Below are 22,279 nucleotides of genomic sequence, written 5' to 3'. Positions count from 1 at the left end.
GATACTGATACAGGAAACCTTAATTGTTAAGGTTTGCAACTGTGCAGTTAATTCAGGTTAGCTTGAAAAAGAAAAACCCTGGTGGAATTCTTTCAGTTAAAACAAATAAGCATGTTGTACTCTGCTTGGAGGGGTCAGAGACAGCTTTAGGGAAATGGGGACATGCTGGAGCTGGGTCTTCAAGGAACCTGCCTGGCCAGAGTGGGCAAGAAAGGAGGAGATCTCACAGGTTTAAGGGAAGTTGAATTCATTTAGAGCATTGAATGCTTTTTAAAACTTTTCTTCCTTTGAGAGCCTCCTTTACACTTTTTTACTTGATAGGATAATCACAATAGCAGCTTCCATGTTGCCCTTTCTAACTAGAGTTTCTGTCTCTACTAATCTGTTATGTTATTGTTTTATAATTTTCAGAAGACCACTTTCACTGTTGAGGAACTTTTAATGATGTTTTGTTTCCTGTACAATGATAAAGTCTGTTCCTTGACTTTTCAGTCTTCCATTATCTAGCTACACCCTGTGTGTAGATGAAATCAGAAAATAAACGTGTGCCCATTGTTATGCATGAACAATCCCTGCTTCCTATCACTCTGTGCACAGGCTCCTATCCTCTTTCACCTAATTGCTCCTAAATTGTAACCTGTCTTCCTACATCTTTAGTTTTCCTTTCTATTAGATGCTTCCCATCAGCATGTAAACATGCTGTAATGTCTCTAAAAAAAAACCCCACCACCAAAACTTCCTTTGGTCCTGTATTCCTATCTATCTGCTGCCTTCTTCCTTTTTATAAGTAAAACTTCTTGGAAGAGCTATATGCTCTCTGTTTTTACATCCTTTTCTGTCATTCCGTAGCAAGCCACTCTGATCATGTTTTTCTGCTCTGTTCCACCTGACCAAGTCAGTGGTCAGTTCTCATGCTACCCATTAGATCTATCAGCATTTTACACTATACTACATTTAAAATCCATTGCTGACCAGGTGTGGTGACTCATGCCTGTAATCCTAACACTCTGGGAGACCAAGGTGGGAGAATTACTTGAGGTCAGGAGTTTGAGACCAGCCTGAGGAAGAGTAAGACCCTGTCTCTACAAAGAGATAGAAAAAAATTAACTGGACGTGGTGGTGCTTGCCTATAGTCCCAGCTCTACTCAGTAGGCTGAGACAGGAGAATCGCTTAAGTCAGGAGTTTGAGGTTACAATGAGCTGTGATGATGCCACTACACTCTGGCTGGGATGACAGAGCGAGACTATGTCTCAAAAAAACAAAGAAAAATCCATTGCCCTAGTATAGCCTTGTAACACCCTATAATATTCCACCCAGCATAATCTCACATCTTTCTCCCCCCATAGCTCATTACTCTCCAGCCAAATGGTCTTTTTTCTGCTTCTTTCATTTTGTGCAACTGATATATACTATCTTGGCTTATTTTCTGAATTTTATATTTAATTCTGTTTGTACTTACCTATAGTTTGTAAATGCAATTTCATTTTCAAGATTTGGAAATAAAACCAGAACAACTTCTAGCATGACTTAAAAAAGGAATCACCTCTTCAATGTGGCTTTTGGTTGTTTCACTATTAAATGTGGAATCCTAGGATAGACTTTACATATTTGAACTTTTAAAACATTTTACTAATGAATTTCTTTTTAATTTATTTTCCAAATATTGAAAAATTCTATGTTCATTGAGGTTTTTGGAAAGATTAATTTTGGTGATTTTTTTTTACATAAAACATACTGCAAACTGTTGTTTCAGAATGTAAAACATTAAGTCTTATCTCTGATTTTAAAATTTTAATAAAGTTGATACAAATCAACCCAGTAGAAATTTAAAATGGTTATATCATTAAGGCTCAGTGTTAAAGTGTGAATACTATAGTGCTTATGCCAGCATGAAATCAGTTATGTCATTCAGTCACATTGCAAAGATTATGGGCAGGTTTCATTGATTCCCATTAATGTGATATGTTAGTCTTTATTCTAAGTAACAGATAGAGCAGTGACAAATCAAAGCCCCTACCTTTGTGAGGATCATCTTGTCATGGGCATACAATGATAAGAAGTAAGTGATAAGAAGAAAGATAAAGTAGGGAAGGGGATAGTGTGCCATTAAGTAGGGTAGTCAAGAAGACCCTTCTTATTAAGGTATTATGTGCTAAAAACTAAAGAAAAGCCATTTAGATATCTGGTAAAGAATGCTGCAAACAAAGGGAAAGAACAAATGCAAAGGCTATTGAGCAGTAACATGCTTAGCTGTTTGGGTAGCAAAAAGGAAATGTTTTAAGCAAGAAGGAAATTAGGAAAAGATAAGGTAATCTTTTAGAGCCCCCCCCCTTTAAAAAATTTAGTCTCTCCTCTTTCAAAAATAAAATTTATGGTGTGCCACTATTGACATGGTACAATTTATTTGCTGATATGTTAGCCAGAAACACATCTGTATGCCCATGAAATAATGAGAAAACATTTTGTTTCACTTTCTGAAAACTAAGTGATATCCCCATCTTTTCTCAATGTACTTTCTCCTCACTAGGAAAACACACAAAGTATAAGTGTAAGAGGCATCAGATTTATTCCAGGTCCTCCTGGAAATAAGGATCTTTGTTTTACTTGGCGTGAGTTTTCTGACTTTATTCGAGTGCAGCTAATTTCTGGACCTCCAGCTAAACTTCTCCTAATAGACTGGCCAGAACTAAAGGAGGTAAGTAACTTCATGTCTTAACTGAAAGAATTTAATAGCACATGGCTTATTACTTTCAAATTGTCAGTGGATCAGAACAGGTATATTTTGTTGTTAAAGTAACAGCAAACAATCTTAACTAACAATAACAAGAGAGCAAGGTACTGTGTCTTAATACTTCATTATTTAATTCATCAGTGTGTCCTAGTTCGTTAAAAATTAGTGTAATAATTCAAATCTGAAAACCTATGTTATAGAAATTTTCAAACATGCATAGAAGTAAAAAGAATAGTATAAACCTCCATGTGCCTACCCAGTTTCAGCAGTTACTGATTTTTCCAATTTTGTTTGTTCTCTCACACTAACTTAAAACCTTTTTGTTAGATTTTAAAAAAGCGTATCTCAGACATCAAGCCATTATACCCATAAACACTTCAGTGTGCCTTCCTATTCAAATACTTAAATCTTAAATACTAATTTTGCAGATAGCTGTCAAATCCTACTTGTGTTGATTTTTTTACTTAATTGTTAGAATTCTAATTTTACTTTCTAACATTTTATTTATTTTTTAATTTACAAATAAAAATTGTACATATTTATCCTGTACAACATTCTGAAATATGTATACATTGTAGAATAGCTAAATTGAGCTAATTAACATATGCATTACCTTACATACTTATTTTTTTTGTGATGAGAACACTTAAAAATCTACTTTTAACAATTTTAAAGAATATAATATGGTATTAACTATAGTCATTATGTACAATAGATTTTTTGAACTTTGTCCTCCTATCTTATTGGAATTTTATATCCTTTGATAGAATTCTAATTTTTTTTGAGACAGAGTCTCACTCTTTTGCCTGGGCTAGAGTGAGTGCCATGGTGTCAGCCTAGCTCACAGCAACCTCACACTCCTGGGTTCAAGCAATCCTGCCTCAGCCTCCCGAGTAGGTGGGACTACAGGCGTGTGCCACCATGCCCGGCTAATTTTTTTTTTCTGTATATTTTTAGTTGTCCTATTAATTTCTTTCTATTTTTAGTAGAGACGGGGTCTCGCTCTTGCTCAGGCTGGTTTCGAACTCCTGAGTTCAAACAATCCGCCCGCCTCGGCCTCCCAGAGTGCTAGGATTACAGGCGTGAGCCACCGCGCCCGGCCAGAATTCTAATTTTTAATGTTCAGATTCTGGCATTCAATTATGGTATAGCAGGGCTTTAACTGTTAGTATGATAATTAACATTTTTTTTAAAAAGGACAGTGAACTTACCTAATCATGGTAGTAGATGAAATTATTCTAGTAAAGGAACAGGTCATCTAAGAAAAGTTAATAGTGTCTTGACCAAAGGGTTTCACTGAAAAGCCAGTGCATCTATTTTTTTCTGCGAGCATTTATACAACAAATTAACACATTTCTTTACTCCTATTGATGGCAATAAAGGATTTGTTGGTTGACTATAATCTGGAACAATTTTTAGTATTTTTAGTAGAGATAGGGTCTTGCTCTTGCTCAGGATGGTCTCAAACTCCTGAGCTCAAGCAATCCTCCCACCTCAGCCTCCCAGAGTGCTAGGATTATAGGTGTGAGCCACCACGCCCGGCCGATTGTATACTTTTGAGGTGGAAAAAACCTTGACATATTCATCTTTTTGTATGGTTTTGAGGGTTTATAAAAGTAATAATATTTTAGCTTAAAAGTTTATTATAAGATTTATTTGGAGATACCATAGTAATCCAGAAACTTTAAAAATAAAACATAAGCCAATTTATCAGTCTATTAAGAAATATGGTTATATAGAGATAAGGCTGGAAAAGTGATCATTTAACATGTGATTTTTTTCCTAGAGTTTCCTAATTTAATTCCTGACCCACCTTCCCCTCATAGAATCTGAGTGGCAGAGGAGAACTGATATAACACCTAAGCATGATAAATAGAAATAAATATATAAATATGCATGTATATTATTTTATAAATGAGGAAACAGAAATTCTGAAATGTTAAATAACATACCAATATTAAAAAGTGACAGGGCAGATTTATATTCATGAACATTTGATTTTGGAAATTGTTTTTTATACTGTTTCCTGGAAAACTTTATTATTATCAACTTTGCTATAAGTTATTTACTGAAAGGTATTTTTTAAAAGTAGTTAGGAGTCCTTTAAAAAGGATATCCTTTAAAGTTAGTTAAGGTAGACAGTTATGTGATTAGGAATAAATTACCATATGTTTTCATTTGGAAACTGTCAGTACTTGTCAGAATTCAAGCTTTTTTATACACTTCGGCAGATGGAATATTAGTCAGCTGTAGCTGTGTAAATGTTATGGTGCACAGCATTATAACTAAACCAATCTCAAGGGGCCTTTTTTTCCCACACGACAGACAGGGTCCCTGTTGCCCAGGCTAGAGTGCAGTGGTGTGATCATAGTCCACTGCAGCCTCAGATTCCTCCTGGGCTTAAGCAATCCTCAGCCTCCTGAGTAGCTAGGACTATAGGTGCTTGCCACCATGCTTGGCTAATTTTTTATATTTTCTAGAGATGGAGTCTTGCTGTGTTGCCCAGGCTGGTCTTGAACTCCTGGCCTCAAGTGATCCTCCTGCCTTGGCCTCCAAAGTGCTGGGATTACAGGCATGAGCCACCATGCCTGGCCTTTTTTTTTCCCTTAATGTCCTATCTATAACACAGAGTTAATTTTTCACCCCATTTCCAGCAACCTCCTGCCATAATTTGGTAACCACCTACCTCAGATAAGAGTAGGGGGTGGAAGAAACAAAAGGAACATTCTCAGTAGGAGAGAGCTTTCCTTTTTCACTCTTTAGTTTTCTTTCATCTCCTTTTTTTTTAACTTTTAAAATCTGACACAGAGGATTGGGGCTTTGTCAGGTTATCCTGGTTAATAATGTGTTTCCTTTGATATGCCCAATATTAATAGGTCAACAGGCAGATTCCTAGAATTACACAAGCTTTAAAGTTAGCTAGGGAAAAAGCAAGAACCATTTTAAAGTCAACAAGACAGTGTAGATAAGTCATCAGTGAGTAGTCCCATTTATCCAAGGGCTAGAAAAAGCTGGATTACTCCTTAATATATAATGGCAAAGAGCTGAAAATCAACTGAGAGAGGAGCTTCACTACAGATTGCCAATGCTAAATCTGAGAAGCAAAGATAAGCTTCTCTTTCTATTGAATAAGTCACACTAGTACTTAAATAGCATTTGCATTGTATTAGCTATTATAAGTAATCTAAAGATGATTTAAAGTATATGCATGGGTTATATGGAAATACTGTGCCTTTTTATGTAAGTCACTTAAACATCTGAGGATTTTAGTATCCACCAGGGGTCCTGGAATCAATATCCTGCAGAAACTGAGGGAAGATTGTAATGTCAAATGCTGCTTTTTAATCAAATTATTAATCATTTCTATAACAGGATCATTTGTAACAACTTAATTGGATTTTTAAAAGTTTATTTTCATTGATGAAAACCATGTGTGAATACAACAGAGATAAATTAAGTTACTGTTTTACAAGTATACTAATAATTATATTGTTTGGCCTATATGTTTTAGTGCCTCTTAAAATATTTATATTCTTTTCAGTCCATTCCAGTGATTAATGGAAGAGATTTACAGAACCCTCTTCTTGTTCAACTTTGTGATCAATGGGATAATCCAGCACCAGTACCACATGTTAAAATAAGTCTCATAAAAGCTAGCAATTTAAAGGTAAGTTTAAACTTCCTTAAATACCTTTCACTTACTTAAAATTCTGGATTTTATTCTCATGATTATATCTTTAGTTGTCACATTTCTGCTTTTTTAAATATAGTTTTATATAACCTTCATTACTGCTTAGTATAAATCAGCCTAAAGATTTTTAAAAAGTATTTTGAGAAAGTAAAGTTCATATCTTACAAACAGTGCATCAAGGGGCCAACATTATGCACTTACGGCTACTCGAGTATTTATTATACAGCACCAGTAATATTTACATTTCAGATTAGGGTGAATAGATAATTAACACTGACAAAGTGAATGAAGACAGATACCACAATGACCAATAGTATGGGTTAAGGAATAGGTGTTATTGGGGAAACATACATGCTGAGGCAGACATTGCAGGTACCTTCCTGTCCTTACCTTATGGAGAGCTACCAGAGCCTGGGCAGAGCTGCTAAAGCTATACAGGTGTTGTATTCTAGGGTGAAGCCCCTCTCTTCTGTTGTTCTTTTTGTGGGGCAAGAATGAAGAGGGCATTGTAAAGTTTGGGGACAAATGTAGGATTGGCTACCAGAAAGTTCAAGATTAGGTATCACCTGTTTCCATGAGTATTGAGAAGCTGCTCAGAATCTAGTGCCTGGTGCAGAGTTGGAGACCCTCAAAAGAAGAAAAGCTGCGAGTCCTTGCAAAGTTGTATTTTTACACAATCCTTTCTGTTGGTTTAAGGAAATTCATTGGTCCCAGCCCGGTTGTTGCTATGCAGCACAGAGAGAGTTCCTGGGGTTATATTCAGACAGTCTTGAGTATATCCCTCCACAAATATTTAACAAATGTAATCGTAGAAAGAATTGATATTGTATAAAGGTGGCAGTTCTCTTTAATTAGTTCAGTCAGAATCCCAGCAGGGATTTTGCAGAACCTGAAAAGTTGATCTTAAAAGTCATACAAAAGATTAAAGTGCCAGGGATGGCTTGTGATACGTAGTAAAGTAATCAGAGTCAGGGTTCTTAAGACTCCTAAACAAGATTATGATATTTCTCCTATATGATCTGAAATATAAGACTTCTCTGGCTTAGCAACAAGGATTCAGTAGCCAGATGGGAGAAATATTTTGAGAGTGGTCGGAGACAATGGGATAGGTATAAACAGGACTTTATCCTGTCATTTCAGTTACTCCTCATTTTTCCTTCTCCAGCTGTTGTTTCTGCCTGCATGTACTACCTACTCTTTAGATTCTATTAAGCAGAGATGGGTGTTAGGGTTTAGGAGAGAGTCTGATTTGCTGCTATTATGGTCTACAAATTTACTTTTGTTCTAAATGATTGCTTCCAGGAAAGTTAGATAGTGATTATTTTTAGCCCCAGAATAAGGGTATGATTGTAGTTTCTAGAGAAGCATCTGTAAAAGGCGGAGAGACTCTTCTAACCAATTATTAAGAAGTGTGGCCACTTAATACTTGAAAGTGAAAGCCTTGGTTGTCACTATAAATGTAATATTGCAGCAAAAATTTGAGAGGCATATCCCAGTAAACATTCAAGGGAAAGATGAAATAGGAATGGAGATAGTGTTATGATCCCTTGACTTGAGTATATGCACATACAGTATATATTTATTTTTCTAGTGCCATCCCCCACACCTGCCCCAGCTTTAGAATACACCTTCAGTGTTTGTGTAACCAAACTTCATTTGATATATCAGTGATCTTGAAACAGTGAACATAGAATTCTGCAACTTAATAATGAAAATACATTGAATTCTACTTTAATTGATCAAGATGAGTTATTATCCTTTGGATTTTGTGATTACATATTACATTATTTGAACTAGCTCAAATTCAAAAACTTTAGATTTTAGAGTATGTGCAAACACAACTTTTAAAATAGGAATAAAGGCAAAGAATATTGTAATAGAAGAAAACTTGATTGATATCTAGAATTTTCTGATTAATCATTTTGTTCTGTTTTGTTTTTAGCTCACACCTTCAAACCAACAGCATAAAACAGATGACAAGGGCAGGGCGAATTTGGGAGTATTCAGTATTTTTGCCCCTAGGTAAGAACCTAAAGTTTGATAGTTATTGGTATTATAGAGATTGGTTTTTCTTATTACTTGCTGAAAGTAAGAGTAATAACCATCCTATATAATGTTAGGCAAGAGTTGGGACTGAATAGAAGTTGAGGTTCTGTGTAAATTGTCTCAAAATTTTTAGGTTATAACTAATGTAATTTGAACCCCTCCTCTTTTTTTTTCCCCATTAGGGGAGAACATACTATGCAGGTTAAAGCCATCTATAATAAGAGCACCATAGAAGGACCTACAATTAAGTTAATGATTCTTCCAGACCCTGAAAAACCTGTTCGTATCAATGTTAAATATGACAAAGATGCTTCCTTTTTAGCAGGGGGTCTTTTCACTGGTGAGTATTTCACAGTATTTAAATAAATTTTAGTGATAATTTGCCTTTTATATTAGTGGAATAAATTATTTATCCTAGGTATTCAGCATGATAAAAAATCATGCATGTAATAGCCTTTTAAATGGCAAAGAAAATACATTTGACTTAGCAGTGTCTACTCATCACTGTGTCCTGCTTTTAATGTCAAGAATAAACTGAAAGTTCATACATAAACTGAGAGCCTGAGGTAATTAGTTCCATTGGTGTTCATACATTCAGTGAACTGTGAAATTCTATAAAAGAAATATGAACTAAATGATGAGAACTGTGGAGTTATGCTCTACTAAATATGTTGTGATGTTATCTTAAGCCCATCATAACCAGGACTGTTTAGCTTAATTTGAGTGGAAACACATCACATCAGCATTTATGATTTCAAATATTTCAGAACAATGAACATTCACTAAATACCTGCTCTGTTCTGGTACTATGCTGGGCTCTTAGTTACAATAATGAATATGACAGTTTTCAATGGGTTTAGTGTAATGTAGGAGACAAGTGAGCAAATAATTTCAGTATAGTGTGGTAGATGGTAAGTCAATAGAAATTAGTTTTTGCTTTACACAGGCAACTTTCTGAAAGACTTCTGTTTTCTTAAAGGGATGAATTCCTGTAAATAGTTTTAAGTAGTGAATGAAGTACCCCCAAAATTTAGATTTAAAATGTTTTAACAATAATTTTTAATAATTAAGTTACATACATAGCCTTTATACTTTTTACTTATATGTATACATACCCTTTTATAGTTTATAAAGTAGACTCTATATACTTTGAATACAGTTTTAAATCTGGGGGAGGTAAGATCTATTTCCTGTGATTAAAAAACTAACAGGTGCCAAATGAATGTTACAGATGGTTAGTATAATGGGAATGTTATATATAATGATACGTTAGTTACTGTATGCTATTGGAAATCATAAAAGAAAGCAAACATTCTATTCTTGAAATACCTAAAGCATATGGTGGCCAATTGGCCTAATTGTAAGTTACTGAGCATACAGTCTATCCTTTCTCGTCTTGCATGCTAGAACTTAAAGCATTAGCAGATTGTGAAAATAAGAGAATGTTAGGAGCAAAGATATATTTGTTAAACTTCTGGGGGAAGCCTTGATGTCCAGGTTTGGCACTAGAGAATTGTCTATCATGATTGGTAAGTTTTAAGATGAATTGTTGGGGTATCCTGGTTAAAGACGAATTTTATTTTCTTCTTCATCAGAATTTTATTAACATTTAAATAAGATACATGCTTTAAGACATACAGTTATTTAACTATATCTATTAATTGAACTAGAAAGAAAATAATTTTTTAAATATTTACCATAACAGATTTTATGATTACTGTTATTTCTGAAGATGACAGTATCATTAAAAATATTAATCCAGCACGTATTTCCATGAAACTGTGGAAGCTGTCTAGCGGTGGGAACCGACCACCAGCAAATGTAAGTCATGGAATATAAAAATACGTGTGTATATATTTGAGAAATTTACTCCATTCCTTGGGATTTAAAAAAATTACATCAGCACATGTTTCAGAATTATTTCATCTGAAGGACAGTAGGACAAGACAAAGCCATTAAATATCGTGAAGGGGTAACATAGAAATAAGATAACAGAGATATGTGATTGATAGTTTACAGGGGAAAGAGAGGGAGAATGGGAAGAAGAGCTGGAGGGTCTAGAACAGTGCTGTCCAATAGAAATATCACACCTGGTATTTAACTTTTCTAGTAGCCACAGTAAAAAGGTAAAAATAAATAAATAAAATTAATTCTAATGTTAACCTAATATATCAAAGTTACCATTTCAACATATGCTCAATATTATAAAAATTATTAATGAAATTTTACATTCTTTTATCTTACGAAGTCTTTGAAATTTGTGTTTTTACATGGTATCTCAATTCAGACCAGCTACATTTCAAGTGCTCAATAGGCACATGTAGCTATTAGCTACCATACGGACAGCGCATTTCTGAAATAAATCTTAAATTGGGGACTATATCTTAAAGCTTGTCATAGTGTCTTGATTTAATAATCTACTTCAGCATTTATGGTTCCTTTTAATCATCTGTTTCAGAAACTAGCTTGCTTAATTTAATAGTCTGAAAGTTTACCAGTTGAGCTACCTGAATCTTCGCTTCCTTAATTTAAACCATCAGTCCAATCAAGCTGCAATTACCTTAAAATAGTATCACCATAGAGATCTATTATGTGCCCTTTAATATGGGATGTCTTTCCACTGTGACCAATCTCACATTGTGCCTTACATGTATTATAGAGATATATACATGTGTGTATACTTGTATATAAACTACAGATGTCATCTGGATTCACACCTTCAGTTCAGGAAAGTTTTCATCCTAAGTATACTATGTTTAAAGTTTGTCGTTTTTCCTTTCCCTCTTCTCTCTCACTCCCCTTTCTAGGCAGAAACATTTAGTTGTAATAAAATAAAAGATAATGACAAGGAAGATGGCTGCTTCTACTTCAGGTATTTCTCAAGTCATTTCATATTTTTATGCATGTTTTGTTACAAAGTAATTCAACCTTGGGGATACTTGTGGGCTCACCGAGGGAAAAGTAATTTATGATCAAATAGAAAATGTTAATATCTCTAATTTTTTGTCAAAGATTTTTGGGAAAGATTATGTCTTGTTTGTTTTTAACCTTCATAAATTGGTTTGGGGGAAGATGATTGTGATGGATATATTAGCATTTGAAACTATCAAAGTCATCAGAAGAATTTTTTTATGTTGTCAGAGTACTTTATAATTTATTAAGTGAGAGATTTCTATAATTCTAAGATCTTATGAAGAAACATTAGACCAGCTTTCAACATTTATGTGACTTGAGTGTGTTGCTTCTTCATTCTGGACCTCCATTTCCAAATCAGAAAAAGATTGTATCTGAAGTTTCTTCAAAAATTCTTTAAATTATCATCAATAAAGTCAAAAGGCTTATTACATTTGTTCAGTGCTTTTTCAGAGTAACTGGTAAAGGACCAGTTTTTGTTATTTTTAAATTCTCTTTTATAAACTGATGCTTTTTGTTTAATTTAAAAAAAGATCCACTGAATGTGTACTTGTTGTTGAGGTAATGTCACATTGCTAAAAAAGTTTCTGAATACTTTGAGTTTTGTAATTTTCTGTGACAGACCAGTAACAAAATGTTCAGACCAGCCCCTGTCCTTGGACCACACTTTGAATAACATTGTTTTTAGTCTTTTAGGTATGCTGAAATTATTACATGGGGCTGATTTAGACATCCTAAAAGGAGCCTACTGCCTTCTTTCAGTCCATTAAATTATCTTTCAGTGTATAAAGTCTACTAAAATGTTTGAGAATTGGGCTCTTTCATTTATTCCAAAATATTTACATAATTTTTTTCAACTGAATCCTATTTTAGCATTTGAAGGCATCAATTTGAAGAAAACTTTTGGTAAATATTTTAAAAATAATCACATGTATTTTGAAACTACAGAGGTGTTGGTTGTACAACAGTGTGAATGTACTAAATACCAGTGAATTTATGCCTTAAAATGGCTAATTTTATGTTATACGAATGTTACCTCAATAAAAAAATGTATCACCTACACTGTCAGTATAATAAAATGTCTTTCTATATGTTGGATATTTTTGAATGAATGAAAATATTTGAGTTCCTAATGTGTGTTTAGGGTTTTGCATATAATCTCATTTAATTTTTTTTTTTCTTTTTTGAGACAGAGTCTCACTCTTGTCACCCGGGCTAGAGTGCCATGGTGTCAGCCTCACTCACAGCAACCTCAAACTCCTGGGCCCAAGCGATCCTCCTGCCTCAGCCTCCGGAGTAGCTGGGCCTACAGGCGTATACCACCACGCCCAGCTAATTTTTTCTATTTTTAGTAGAGACAGGGTCTCACTCTTGCTCAGGCTGGTCTTGAACTTCTGACCTGAAGGGATCCTCAGGCGTCGGCCTCCCAGAGTGCTAGGATTATAGGCATGAGCCACCATGCCTGGCCTCATTTAGTTTTTTAACCTTTTAAAAAGTGAGGTAGAAAACCCATAAAGTACAAAAAACGAGATAAGCAACTTTGTGATTTCTCCCAAAGTGAATATCTGTGTAGTGACAACTAAAGTCAAGAAGTAAAAGATTGCCATTATCATGGAAGTTCTACCTTGTGCCCCTCCTAGTCATTACCTCCTTCCTTCCAGCATGCTGTGCAAGTTGCACACACACTCATGTAAATACACACATACATAGCCACAGACTCCTGACTTGGTTTTCTTTAGAGTTCTGTTATCCAGGCACACATCCCTGAAGTCTCTGGTTTAATTGTGCCCATTTCTGAACTTTATATATTTAATGTGTTCTTTTGTATATGACATCTTTCACTTAGCATTGTGAGATTATCATATGACGTGTAGCTATAAATTCATTGTCATTGCTGTATTGAAGTCCACTGTGTGGACGCTACCATTTTCCATTCTACTGTTAATGGCTGTTTGCATTCTCAGTTTTGGGCTATTACACATAATGTCTGATAACACTGGTGCACATGTAGAAGTGAAATTGCTGGATCATATGTTTAGTGAAACCAAACATAAATGTGTATGTTTAACTTTAGTAGCTGCTGCCAAACAGTTTTCCAAAGTGTTTTTACCAATTTATATTCTCATCAGCAGCATATGAGAGTTCCTATTGCTGTATATCCTTACTAACATTGTTTAATTTCTTTTCTTTTTATTTTATTTTTTATTTATTTTTTTGAGACAAGATCTCTCTGTCTTTTGCCTAAGCTACTAGAGTACAGTGGCGTGATCATAGCTTGCTGCAACCTCAAATTCCTGGGCTTACTCAATCCTCCTGCCTCAGCCTTCCAAGCAGCTGGGACTACAAGCGCACACCACCCACACCTGGCTAATTTTTCTTATTTTTGTAGAGATGGGGTCTTGCAGTTGCCTAAGTTGGTCTTAAACCCCTGGCATCAAGGGATCCTCCTGCCTCGGCCACCCAAAATGCTAGGATTACCAGCATGAGCCTCTGCACCCAGCCCAACTTTTGGTGTTGTCAATCTTTTTAGGTTTAGTCTTTCGATGAATATGTAGTAGGGTGGCATCACACTTAGTTTAATTGGCATTTTCTTCATATATTTATTGGCCATTTAGATTACCTTTTGTGACATGCCTGTTCAAGTGTATTACCAACTTTTGTATTGAGGTTATTTTCATATTAATTTGTTAGGAGTTCTTTATGTATTATGGAGATAAGCCCCTTTTTTAGACATCTTTGCCCATACTTTGACTTTCTTTTTTTGTACTTTCTTTATGATAATCTTGAACAGCAGTGCTTAATTTTTATATAATATATATTCAGTTTTTGTATATATTCCAAATATACTAGAAAATAACATATACTCTGCATTTGAGGTAGTGTTCTATATTGCATTAGGTCAAACTTGCTAATCATTTTTAATATTTCTATATCTTTATTAATTTTTTTGTTTGCTCCATCTAGCAGTAATGGTAAATCTCCCAGTATGAATGACAGTTTGGGTGTTTTTCCTAGTGTTTGCTTTACATATTTTGAGGCTTTGTTATTAAGTACATACAGACTTAGATTCTTACAATATTTTCTGGCAAATTTAATCTTTTATCATTATGAAGTACTCTTTTTCTCTAGTAACATTTTTTGCCTTAAAGTCTACTTTGATAACCATATACCAACTGTTCATATGAATGATATGCAAAATCTGTTAGTGATCATGAGGGTTAGTGTCTGCATAATATATTTTTTCATTCTTTCGAGTGTGTTTTGTAAATGGCATTATAGTTTCTTTCTGATAATCTTTGTCTTCTAATTGAAAAGTTTAGGTCTTACATATAATTACCAATTCACTTGTTTTTGGATCTGCTATCTTACTGTTTTTTATTTGATTCAACTGTTCTTTATTCCTTTCTCTTTCCTGTTTTCTTTTTGATTTATTGTTTGTAATTGTTATTTTCTGCTCCTTAGTAACCTGTTAGTTATGCAGTCTTTCTGCTATTCTCTGATTTCCTTAGAGAGTATAATAACATGCATACTTGGCATACCAGTATGTAGTAATAATTGGTATTTTTTTTTACCTTCTTGAACAGTTCATGGATCTTAGAACAATGAATTCCATTTTCCTTCTCCCAACGTTTAGACCTCTTTCTTGTGTGTGTTAAACCTACGAAGGCATTATTATTACTGCTTACAGTCGATGTTCATTTAGATTTACTCATTTGTCCTTTGTGTTAATCTTTTTTCCCCCTCCCAATAAAGGAAGTTGTTTCTACTTTCTGTTAATTTTGAACTCAAGGCTCTCAAGGCTTTCATCTGGTATTATTTTCCATCTGAGGAAATTCCTTTAGTATTTCTGCTGGTGATTAGTTATCTCATTATTTTTACCTGGAAATATCTTTACTCCATATACTTGAAGGATATTTTCACTGGGTATGATATTCTAGGTTGGCAATTTCTTATAGTACTTTCAAGCCATTCTTCATTATCCCATCATTCTGTTGAGAAGTTAGCTGTCAGTCCTGTTCACTTAAAAGAAATCCTTTTCCCTTCTTTGGCTGTCCTCTGAGTTTTGCTTTCAGGAGTTTTACTATGATGTACCTGTGTGTGGATTGTTCTTTTGTATCCTGCTGGGTTTTCATAGGCTTTGAATTTTGTGGTCTTCAGTTTGGAAAAATTGTCACCCATTATTTCATCAAATACAACTTTTGTCTCATTCTTTTCATCTTCTACCATGCTTTATTATAAGCATGTTAGTCCTTTTTGCACTGTGCTCTCTCTTAACCCTCTTTTCTCTTTTTCCCATTCTTTTGTCGCTCTTCTTTCTAGATATTTGCTTTGAACTATCTTCAATTAACTAATTCTCTGTTCAAGTGGCATCTAATTTGCTAGTAAATCCCTCATTGAATTTTTTGTTTGGCATTTTCAGTTCTAGAACTTGCATTTAATATTTATAAAAGTTAAGTTCTCTGTTGGAATTTTTAACCTTGTATCACCTTGAGTAATAATCAGTTTATTAAAATGTACCTAGAGTTCCTTTAGCTCTGTTTTGATTGTTTCTTGCTTTCTGTTGGTTTTCATTCTCTTGCTTCTTCATGTATCTGGTTATTTTGTTGTTGTACCAGGCATTTTATTTATGAATATTTATAAAAATAATCGAATGTCTAGGATGATATGTTTCCCCAGAGAGGGTTTACATTTGCTTTTGTCAGTTGTCTAGGCCATTACCAGTCTCTTACCACTTCAGTCCGTTTTCAGAGACTGAGATGATTCAAAGCTGAGATGCATTTCTCTTCAGAGCCTATCTGCTTTAGGTTTGCCTATGCCGCTAGCATTTGCTCCCAGGAGTGAAGCAGCCTTAGATGTGAAGCTCATCTCCCAAGAGCCTCCATTCTATCTTATATTCTACTGAGTTATTTTTTACTTTAGCTTGTTAGCTGTTGAACATCTTAAAACGTATGTTTTCTTGTATGGCTATTTTCATCAAGAGGGGTTGGCCTGCCATTTGGAAGTGAAAGTCTTGTTTTAATTCTTACTGTAACTTTCTTAGGAATTTTCCTTTCAGAGAAAACAGCATAGAAAAAGGTTAAATAATTTTCTTCAAGATTGCATAAATGTTACGGTGCTGGGACTTCAATTCAGATGTGTATTCTAAGCCTGTGTACTTTGTACTATATTGAGCCAGTATTTTGAGAATATGAATGTTATGCCAGAGAGACCTTGGGGATCATGAGCCACATTGCACATGTCAGGGTATACCATAGAACATCATTCATATTTCTTTGTGGTAAATAAAGTGCTACCAGAACAGGCTAGTGAGTGCCTTTTCTTGGACACTAAGTACCCTTATTGATAATTAAATCATAGTAAATACCTAGTATGAATAAAGTTAAAATATTTATTTTTCTATTCTTTATTTATATGTTTATTCATCAAGCATATATTGAGCTACCTGTATAAGCTATGCTTTCTGTTAAGAACTAGGATTCAAAAACTAATTTTAAAAAATTTCTTGTCTTTGGGGAGTTGATATTGTCTCCTGTACATGCAAACAAGTAAGCCACCATTCTCACTGGAGGTGGTAGTAAATAGGAAGGATTTGGGGAAAGGGTTCTTAGAAAAGCTTCTTAAAGAGATAGCCCTTGTACTTGATTTAGAGGCAATGAGAACCACCCACAAAAATTTCTGTGTCTATTGTTTATTTCAGAGCCTGATCAAAGGAGGTATGGGTTATAGTGAAAAGAAGTAAGCAGGTAGTTTGGCAAACTTAGTTTCAGTTTGATTAAATCTGTAGTGTGCTGATAAACCAGTTCTCTTGAGGGAAAAAAAAAAAAAAAGCCTTGATTTGTACTGTTTGCTGATTTCCATAGTGTAAATATTCCCACCGTGGTGGAAGGGTACCAATGATTTAACAGCTGGCTCACAAAATTCCTAAATATTTAACAGTGGGCCTGGCCTGGTGGCTTACACCTGTAATTTCAGCAATTTGGGAGGCTAAGGCCAGATGATTGCTTGAGGCCAGGAGTTTGAGAGCAGCCTGGGCAACACAGAGTCCCCATCTCTACTGGGCGTGGCGGTGTGCATCTGTAGTCCCAACTATTCAGAATGCTGAGGCAGGAGGATTGTTTGAGCCCAGGAATTCAAGGTTACAGTGTGCTCTGATTATGCCACTGCATTTCGGCCTGAAGGACAAAGACCTTGTCTCTAACAAAACAAAAAACACACACACAGAAAAACCAAAAAATATGTAACAGTGGGCTTTTTGAGCCCCATACAAGCTGGCTTCTGCACCTAAAGTTAAAATATTTAGAATAGTATTTAAATGGAAAATGAGGTCACATAGAAGATCAACAGGGTGTCCTATAATTTTGAAATATAAAACTTTCCCTTGGAAATTTATAATGTAGGAATGAAGCAAAATTTACTTGACATATAATTTAGCATTTTTTGTGTGTTTTACTACTTTCTCAACTTTATATTCCTATTCTTTCCATTTTTACCATATCCGGAACCTTTGTTCCAGATGTCTAAAAATGCGCGGGTAAGAGTGACCTGGATGAAACCTAATATGCAAGAAATACTTGTGGAATGAATGAAGATGAATGTAATATTAGTTATTCTATTCTTCTTACTCATTTATTTTTTTGAAAGGAACAGAAATGTTGACGCTTTGGATTCCTTCGCCCTTTATTTAAAAATTATCAGTAATCAATCTTATCTCTTTCTTTTTAATTTAGGGATAAAGTTATTCCTAACAAAGTGGGGACATATTGTATCCAGTTTGGTTTTATGATGGATAAAGCAAATATTCTCAACAGTGAACAGGTTTGCTTATTTTCTTTGCAGTCCACAGTTAGCCATACATTTTCTTGCTTAGTTTATGAATGAAATGTTTAGTTTAAAAGTGAATTAATTATTGGGTTCAAAGTATAAATAATTCAATTTCTAGGAAAATTCAAATAGAACATATTTTAATTTGTTCAATAATTGGACCTGATGCAGTAGGCACTTTCCATCTCTCTTTTTACCAAAGACTCAGTAAGCATTTTAGTATGTAGCATGGTAAAGGTGCTCGTGTCAACCATACATGAAAAAGCCTAAATTAATAACATTTCAGTTATTAAAATTCTAGATAGTTAAGTTCAGGGCAGTTTTAACATACATCATCTCCATTTAATATTGTCAGTGTACTAATTTTAAAAAATTACCTATATATTTTAATGCCCCTAAATTTGTTCTTAGTTGGTTATAAACATTAAGAAATTAATCTGACCTGGCTTTTATTTTGAATTTTAAAAGTAAATTGATTACTTTTAAAGGATTAATGGAAATAAATTTTAGAGGGTAACATTTCATTTAGTATATGTCATCATTGTCTTCCCTTAAATACTAAAGCATCAATGTATTGTTAATCAGAATGCTTCTTTTGTTTTATAAGATTATAGTTGATGTTCTACCTAATCAGCCTGTGAAGTTAGTTCCTAAAATTCAACCACCTACACCAGCTGTTTCTAATGTTCGCTCAGTTGCCAGTAGGACCTTGGTCAGAGATCTACATCTCAGTATTATGGTAATGTTTATTTTCTTCCAAAACTACAAAGGGTAACAAGAAAAAATTATTTTTTATTTTAGAGTGCAAAATGGTTATTATAGAGTCAGATCAATTATTCACTTTAAGGTTATATGGAAAATTTGTGCAGATGAACTAAATATTTGTAAGCATCTTTGTATTTGAATACAAAAATAGAACACGTAACATTATACATAAAATACAGATATTATACCAGGGAAGAAGTAATTCAAAATGCAGAAATCTACCTACCTTTCCTAATACATACCTTTACTCCCCTATTTCATGTATATATTGTGAATGTATATTAACTGTATTGATTCTTAAATGTCCAGTTCACTGAGGGGTCAGAAGAAGTTAAGTATTTTGAAGAAATCTGCTGTGATAACTGATCATAGTTAAGAAAATCAGATCTCCTCAAAGCTGCTGATTACCCAGAGAGTAAGCAGCAACAGGGCTGCCAAAGATACTAACAAAAACATGTAAAGCACAGTAGTGGGACTTCACCTATCTGGAAAATTTGGCTGGTGGGATACTTAACTACAAAGTTTATTTTCTTGTTTTAGACAAGTGGTTCTTCTTCCTCATACATCTTTGGGATAAGCAGTTCCATGGAATTATTAATACTACAAGGATCTTTGAATTCATATAAGCACCAAATGTCTGAATCATATAGGATATTTCACACATACAAATATATTGCTTTTCAAATGTATGCAGATGCTGAAGTTAATAAAATAATTAAAAATTATTATAAGTTAATAATATCTTTGTTATTAAATACTTTTTCATATCAGGTGCTAAAAGTACATAAAAAGGTGAAATTAAAAATAGGAATTCTTGTAATTTAGAAAGTTAAGAGCCATTGTGTTAGATAGAAGTTTCTGGTTCTTTTATGATTTCTGAAACTGTTTACTGCCTGTGGAACACTTAAAACTGAATTCTGTGCTTAGATTAAGAAGTAGGATAATTGAATGTTTGGGGCTCTGTAAATAGACGTCTTATTTCTGATTCATACATGCCCTTCTCTGGGTTTAATCTTCTAACCAGTTCTTCTGATTAGTTATTTTCCATTGTTTATTTTAAGGATGACTACAGCAATCATACCGGAATTGATTTGGTTGGCACTATTATAGCTACCATTAAAGGTTTTAATGAGGAAGATACTGACATCCCACTCTTTAATGGGAAAGTTAGAACACTTGAATTTCCTTTTGTGAATGGTTCAGCTGAAATCACGGTAAATTTTTATATTTTTTGGTAAATAAGATTTCTGTATTTAAACCACCATATTTAAATACCTTTTCTTTTGTATGTATAGTTATGAAGATGCTCCAATCATAGCACTAAATTGGAAAGTCAGCAGAAATATTTTGTGATCTTACTCTAAGCTATTACAAATTGAACCCAGAATCATTATTGCTATTAATAAGACCCCCCTTTTTCCTATGGGATGACAGATAGCTTTCTCTGATTCTACTGGTTTTTAGCTTTAGTGATTATATGATGTTCATGTTTTATTGAAAAACTGCCATTATGTGGACAGAAACAGAATAAAACATAGCCCAAGTGAAATTTAATTAAAAAGTTTATCTTTGTTGTTCATTTTTTTCTAAAATGAAAATAGTTTTATTTGTATTAAAAAATACACAGTATAAGAAACTTCATAAATAATTTCACCGCTCAGATAATGATGATTAGCAATTTAGTATATAACATTAAAGTCTCCATATATACACTACTATTGCCTACATACCATGTGTGTATGATTTATATACATAAACATGTTTATATTTGGATGTAAAATTTCATTAATATAACTGCGTTTATAAAAAATCCTTTCCTGTTTAATGTATCCGATATATTTCTTCATCAGTAAAAATAAGCCTACATCATTGTATTAATGACCACAATTTATTTGATCAGTCCTTAGTGAAAATTTAGTTTCTTTCTAAAGTTTCTTTTTATCAACAGGGCTTGCATAAGCTTTCTTCGACATACATTTGGTCTTTGTATCCATGGGTTCCACATTTATGGATTCAACCAACTGTACATCAGAGATATTGGGGAAAAAAATGTGTCTGTGCTGAACATGTGTAGACTTTTTCTTGTCAGTATTCCCTTCAGTATTTATACATAGCATTGTAGATAGTATTAGGTATTATAAGTAATCTGGAGTTGATTTAAGTATATAGGAGGGTGTGCATAGGTTATATGCAAATACTATACCATTTTATGTGAGGGACTTGAGCATTCTTGGATTTTGATATCCATAGGGGGTCCTGGAACCAGTATCCCATGGATTCCAAGGGATGACTGTATATTCTTTTGCATATGTTCGTTATTTCTTTAAGAAATTGCTGGAAGCAGAATTTGCTGGAGGCAGGACATGCACATTTTAAGCCTTTTGACAGTTATTGCCAATTGCTCTATATTTCCACCAGAAGTATGTGTCCATCCTCCTCATATTAGCAGCACTAGATATGAACAGTTTTAAAAATTCTAACCAGATTTCCTATTTAAAAAAATGTTCTTTGTCATTAGTAAGGTTGAATATTTTTCATGTTTTTGATCTTTGTAGAATTGTGCACTGACTTTTTTCTTTTGGAATGTTCATCATTTTTTCTTAATTATATATTAAAGATATTAATGCTCTTTTGTATATAAGTACTTTTTCCTGAATTTTTTTAGATGTTTGCCTTTGTTTATATTGGAGGGGCAGATTATATTCACAATACTATCTTTAATATTCTTATGCCTTTAATCTTTGGTATGTCTGGATTTTATTGACCCTTTTCAAATTCGTTAACTAACTTTGTTGGTATCCTTATTGAATAATTCTTTCTGTACTAATAAATTTGAAATGTTAACTTTTCTTATATTTTTGTTGTTCATTTTGTATATAATCCATTGATAATATCACATTGTTTTAATAACAGGCTTATAAACTGAGAGCCTGCCAGCTGCATCTGGCCTAAAGACTTGTCAATCGCCCATTAAATATGGTGGTATATGCCTGTAATTCCAGCATTTTGGGAGGCCGAAATAGGAGGGTCGCTTGAGGCCAGGAGTTTGAGACCAGCTGGAGTAAGAGAGAGACCCACCTCTACCCCCTGCAAAAAAAAAACAAAAAAAGGGGCGTGGTGGCATGCACCTGTAGTCCAAGCTACATGGGAGGCTGTGGTGAGAGGATTGCCTGAGCCCAGAAGCTCAAGGTTACAGTAAGCTATGATTGCACCACTGCACTCCAGCCTGGACAACAGATCTTGTCTCTATTTAACACATTAACTGTATTTGAGTGTTTTTAACTCATGCTAGTTTTGAGCCTGGGGCCTC

General features: G+C 34.1%; 1 protein-coding gene across 1 annotated transcript in view; it reads left to right on the top strand.

The window, feature by feature from the left end:
- Positions 1-22,279, top strand: part of SMCHD1 (structural maintenance of chromosomes flexible hinge domain containing 1) — a 175,263-nt gene that overhangs the window by 118,534 nt on the left and 34,450 nt on the right. The window contains exons 21-30 of the mRNA XM_012652077.1: positions 2,421-2,434; positions 2,529-2,696; positions 6,274-6,399; positions 8,366-8,445; positions 8,652-8,809; positions 10,175-10,290; positions 11,277-11,341; positions 18,111-18,198; positions 18,812-18,943; positions 20,031-20,183. Coding sequence (XP_012507531.1) covers positions 2,421-2,434; positions 2,529-2,696; positions 6,274-6,399; positions 8,366-8,445; positions 8,652-8,809; positions 10,175-10,290; positions 11,277-11,341; positions 18,111-18,198; positions 18,812-18,943; positions 20,031-20,183 — 1,100 coding nt within the window. The remainder of the gene's footprint in view (positions 1-2,420; positions 2,435-2,528; positions 2,697-6,273; positions 6,400-8,365; positions 8,446-8,651; positions 8,810-10,174; positions 10,291-11,276; positions 11,342-18,110; positions 18,199-18,811; positions 18,944-20,030; positions 20,184-22,279) is intronic.

Source organism: Propithecus coquereli, unplaced genomic scaffold (genome assembly GCF_000956105.1).
Source record: "Propithecus coquereli isolate 6110/MARCELLA unplaced genomic scaffold, Pcoq_1.0 Scaffold38, whole genome shotgun sequence".
Taxonomy (NCBI): domain Eukaryota; kingdom Metazoa; phylum Chordata; class Mammalia; order Primates; family Indriidae; genus Propithecus; species Propithecus coquereli.
This window is presented reverse-complemented; position numbering and strand designations above follow the sequence as displayed.